Consider the following 5,817-nt stretch of genomic DNA (forward strand, 5'->3'; position numbering starts at 1 on the left):
CCTCAAGAAGATTCAAATTTGGGCTCCAAATTTGAATTCTCGTGGAGTTCCCAATGCTGGCGGTGCCACCGCCTGTCAGTGGCGGTGCCACCGCCTGCTACTGTCAGACGTTGACAGTGTTGGGCGGTGCCATCGCCCAGCCCAAGCGGTGCCACCGCCCAGCTCTCGGGCACTGGGCAGTGCCACCGCCCAGCCCAGGTGGTGCTACCGCCTACAGTGTTTTCAGCCCAACTACAGTGTTTTCAGCCCACTAGTTGGGCTTCAATCTTGCCCCAAACTAGTCCGAACTTGGGCCCAATTGGCCCCTACTTGGGTTATAGGATTAACACCTAATCTTAACCCTAATTAACATGCTAACTACGAATTACGAATTTAAAGGCATTTTCTAAGCTATTACAAAGTCCGTAAGTCAAGACTTCTTCCAGCGAACTTCCGACGGTCTTCCGATAAACTCTCGGAAACCATTCTGCGGACTCTCGGCAAGCTCCTAGACTTCACGATTTGATCTTGGCGAGTTCCAACGAGCTTCTTCGGTAAGCTCCGATCTTTCTCGGTGAGCTCCGCGAACTTCCAACGAACCTTCCGGGGAGCTTCCGAAAAACCCTTCGGCAAGCTCCCTACTCATTCTCGGCTAGTTCCGGCAGCATTCCCGATGAACCTTCGGACTTCTATCGAACTCTCGAACTCCCAACGAATCCTTCGCGCTTGACTCCAGCACTTTGTTTCGCTTTATGTCTTCATCGTTATCGTAGTTAATCCTACACACACAATCCAAAACTCTACTCCGATCTAGACAATTGTTACAACGCGAATTGACATTCTGTTGCCCGGCACGTCATTGGTTGGCGCTTCATCCGATTCTTCGGTGCATCGTCCTCTCTTGCGGCTTGTTGCCCAATCGGTGGTTGACCTCCGCAACCCTGATATCCTTGGAGCAATTCCGCTCTCCTTGGCCTGATGCCCGACGTTTGAAGCCTTCTGCCGTCCAATAACCTGACGTAATCTCCTCCGGCGCAACGTCAATTCCTCCTGCGTCAACTGTCTAATCCTGATCGAGTAGACCTGCATCACTCAAAATGCAGTTAAACATCTAAACACAATCAATTAGTTTCATCATCAAAATCCGAGATTCAAAAGGAACGATTGTTTATTATCATATTAAATCTAACTAAATCATATAACAATTAAAACTAATGATATAGATTTGTTATTATATTTGAACGAATGCAATGTTAAAATAAATACTAAAACCGAATAATACTACAAAATTAAAATATTTTCATTCTCTAGATGTGAATAATTATTTATTTATGGTTACAAAATTATATATAATTTTATATTTTTAAATAATAAAATATTTTATAAACTAACAAATAATTGTGTATATATATATACAACTACAAATTGCACGCATATACATTGATTGAAAATAGATATGTTGTTACTTTTATAAATCAACCTAACGAAATCATATATACTTATTTTTTATTACAAATATTCGATAAAAATATATAGTTCTCGTACCTTTTTTCGTAGAACTTTCAGATAGCACAAATCCATATGAAAATTTAAAATTCTAATTATAATTAAATACAAAACCAAATATCCTTCGTATATTCTATATTTGTCTCTCTTTTTATTGTTTTACTTTTCCTATGTCACCTTCAATGTAAGACCATTTTTTTAATCTATAATTAAATTAATTACATAATATCATGTAAGATCAAATTAAATACGGAATGTCAAAATTAATTAACCAAAAATCTTATGTGCTCTATCTAATCTCCTTCTTCAAATAATTCATGTTTACTTTTGTTTTTCTTTAATCCAGTCATTCTCTTTATCACGACAAGTTTTCTTGTCATATTTCCCATATTTTTATTCCTTTCATATAATGGTAATTCAACAATTATGTAACTATATCAACATGATAAAATATCAAAATTAATTAATCTTTAGTACAATATAGAATTCTTTTTTTGTGAAAGAAATCAGAATTTTAAAAAATATCCTAAATCAAGAGTTTTTTACATTTGAGTTGATTTCTTACATAAAAATGATTCTCTAATAGAATATATCTTCAATACTAAGTATTATTCTAAGTATTATCATATTTGTAAGGTCATCTCTTTTTTAAGGTAATTTTCTTGTTATCATCTCTTCTTATTATTGTATCCTTCTTATTGATGTATTATTCCAACTACCATCATGTAGGTAAGTTATATCTATGTCGATATTCATGCTCAATCATTGGAATTTTAAATTTAATTTAAAATATTTTATATATTATCATGTGTTACTAAATGCGCATAAAGGTTTATGTTTATAGTATAAGTAGATAAGATTATTTTTATCAAAATTTATGTGATTGAAGTTTTGTTTCTATTTGTTAAAGTTTTTTATTTTTTTATTAATTGTCATATTTTAGATTTTTAAATAAATTTTAAATTATTTACATGTTTTAAAGTATTTTCATAATTAAACATGAAGTCTGACTTGCTGACACAACGTTTCAACTAGTGACCTAGGGCTTAATCGAATAACAACTCGGTAATATTAATAACTATACTTTGTTATTACAATGTCACTAAAATTTAATGTATATTTTTCAGAAAAATATGAAACTAACATGAGACATCCATGTTATAAACATGGGATGTCATTTTGCATGTGGACAATTTCTTTATTTCTTTTTTTGTTTATGATACAAGGCATATACTCAATGTAACAAAGAGAAAGCAGAAAAAAGTAGGGATAGGAACTCTTGTGTGGAACAGTTCATCACTTTTGCCTCACAACCCCATAATGCGAAATCAGATGCACGGGTCAGGTTTCACGTTGCCATTGGAGCTACCATAGACATGAACACAAATAGAAGCATTTTTGGGTTGCTTTTCGTTGCCGTTGTACTTCAAGCTGATGTCACTGAGCTCCACGCCCTCACATGGAGCAACCTCGCTGCACACTAGATTATAAGCTATTGGCGAGAGAAAGGTCCCCACGATATTTCTGTACTTGATATTCTTGATCTTAACTAGAGAAGGATCCTACATGGAGAGAGGAAGGATGCTCAAATTTCAAGACTATGATGATATATTTAGCTGTAGTAGAAGCAATGAGGCATACCTTTTTGGGACAGTTATCTGATGGGCAATAATTCTGATTTATGATGATGGGGTTATAGACATTATTCATGATGATGTGTTCAAAGACGAAATCAGTGGCCTTCAACCTAGATGGAGAAGATTGCAATGTCTTGATCCTCAATCCATTTGTTGTACCGGTAAGATTGCAATTACTCACGTTCAGCCCGATTACATCTTTCTCACCAGCATTTCTGCCGAGACTACCGACGCTGATGCCATGGCCTGGGCCGCATAACACCTTAAAGATGGTCAGATTGGTGCAGCCCGGGCCGATGGAGATGCAGTCATCACCGGTGCCGATGACTGAATTGGCAACCTGGATATTGGTCGACTCGGCGATGTGAATGCCATCAGTGTTGGGGCTATCTTGAGGAGCACTGATCTTGATGGAATCAAAGATAATGTTTCTTGATTCAAAGACATGAATGTGGAAGAACTTGCTGTCGATAGAAGAAATGCTTTTGATGGTTGCGTTCGTGACGAAACTGAACACCAAGTTCTATACGGTAGCATTGTAACGATTGTCAGTGCAATTCAAAGTAAGAACGAAGTAGTGTTAATATCTGCATGGTTAGAGCAAGGAAGACATGGCTACCATACCATGGGTAAGGGTTTGCAATCATTTGTCTTTTTGCATTGGTTGTAAGGCCATGCAGAAGCTCCTTGTCCGTTGAATCTTCCACCACCTGAGATAACCAATCCATTAATGTACTGGAAATGGAGCCAATATTGATTGTAAGCTTCGAGATGGGTGGATGCCAGTAGCTGCCCTTTCACTTGCATCACCATTATGCCTTTGCATGGCCCTTTGAAGATTGTTGGACCGAGCAGGTATGCTCCCTCTGGGATCACTATCGTTGCCTTCCCTTGTACCGCGCATGCCGCACTCCATGCCGTTTCAAAAGCCTACCATGTCCATAATTGTTACAACCGTAAGTATGGAGATGTCATGAAGAAAATACAAGAAGTTTCTTATGTTTCTCCTCCGTCCCGCTAAAACTTTTTGTAATTCAAGTTCATGAAGATTTTTAAATTCATAGGAACTACGACAAAAACTATTGGTTGTAGTGAAAACCTATACTAAACATGAAAAGCTACCTTTGTGTTATCGGTTTTGCCATCTCCTGCTGCTCCATAATCCTTCACATTGTAAACACCGTCAGCCATGGCTACCCTCGCACCACTTAAGATGAAGAATAGCAAGCCAATCACAATAATACTTAATTCTAATCCCATTATCAAAAGTCTTCTCCTCGATCGATGTGTTCTCTGAATCAGCGCTTGTGTGTGCATGTCAATAGTTTGAATTAAGAAATCATTTATAGTGAGGGCATGCAAGAGGATTCTTCCCATGTAATCAACAAGTACATATGGTTTAAGCAATTTTTGACAACCAAGGTAACAATCACTTGCTATTTATATATGTTTGTGGTTGAGAAGGATACGTATGATTACTGGTTTGCCATTTCGGAAGTCTATTCGTGGCCTATATTCATTTGGAAACAACCTCTTCCATTGGAAGGTGTTAACTCCACAATTTGTGAACTTTGCGAGCGATGTTGGGGTGCTGAATAACCGAAGACTTTAATTTTTATGCTATATGCAAATTGAAAATGAACTATGTATGATGTCAGTGTGTTCGAAATATTTATGTATATGAAATGATGAATTAAGAGAAGAGCACCACAATCTACTTATTAAGTTTTTGGTTTGTGTTTCGAATTTTTGTATGATATACATTTAGACATCAGATGATGAAATTTAATTTGAATACATTTAAAGTATAAAAAAAGAGAATTTAGCTAATAAGGTTATGGGTTTGATTGAATTTAGATAAATAGCAACAACCGGTAGACAGCGATGAAATGTCCGTTAGGTTAAAATTTAAACCAGTAGGGACAAATGGAATAGTGGATTGAATTGATGTCTAATTTGATATGTTTTATATGTTATCTTAGAAGCTCACATTCCAGAGAACATAAAGTTGGAACTGTTAGGATCGGAGCGGCACTAAGAGAGGGGGGTGAATTAGTGCAGCGGTGAAGTGCGATAAACTTTTCACGATTTAAACACTTTTCGGAAACTTCGTTCGATAAAAGCAACGTTTTCGTTTAAAACCGTTTCGATTGCGTTTTAACTTGAAGAGATACGTAAGATGGAGACAAAGCAGTATAGCATTAAAGTGCAAATGGTTTGCAGTAATATAAATGACAATAAGTAAATGCAAACCAGAGATTACGCCGATTTTACAGTGGTTCGGTCAAATGACCTACATCCACTTGCGAGGCCCCTCTTAGTTGAGGCTCCCACCTTCCACTAGCAAATCTCTTGAAATGGAAGGGTAAATACCCCTCTTACAACTCTTTACAAGCGGTTCACTCTCTTACAGATTTTCGAGAAGGAATGAGGTGAACACTAGCAAATCGAAAGCAAGACTATCTAAGACTTTTCTAGGGCCTTTCTCTCAAACACTTGCTGCTCAAAAAGTTGTAATCTCAGCTGAGATTTGAGGGGTATTTATAGGCCTCAAGAGGATTCAAATTTGGGCTCCAAATTTGAATTCTCGTGGAGTTCCCGATGCTGGCGGTGCCACCGCCTGTCAGTGGCGGTGCCACCACCTGCTACTGTCAGACGTTGACAGTGCTGGGCGGTGCCACCGCCCAGCTCTCGG

General features: G+C 37.5%; 1 protein-coding gene across 1 annotated transcript; it reads right to left on the reverse strand.

Annotated features, from left to right (window-relative positions):
* Window positions 1–2,813: 2,813 nt before the first annotated feature.
* LOC135628359 (polygalacturonase-like) lies at window positions 2,814–4,313 on the reverse strand. Its single transcript, XM_065134983.1, has 4 exons — window positions 4,245–4,313; window positions 3,747–3,832; window positions 3,127–3,631; window positions 2,814–3,047 (listed from the first exon to the last, which is right to left on the reverse strand). The coding sequence occupies exons 1-4, from the start codon at window positions 4,311–4,313 to the stop codon at window positions 2,814–2,816; spliced, it is 894 nt and encodes a 297-aa protein (XP_064991055.1).
* Window positions 4,314–5,817: the final 1,504 nt, after the last annotated feature.

This window comes from Musa acuminata, chromosome BXJ3-1 (assembly GCF_036884655.1).
Source record: "Musa acuminata AAA Group cultivar baxijiao chromosome BXJ3-1, Cavendish_Baxijiao_AAA, whole genome shotgun sequence".
Taxonomy (NCBI): Eukaryota; Viridiplantae; Streptophyta; class Magnoliopsida; order Zingiberales; family Musaceae; genus Musa; species Musa acuminata.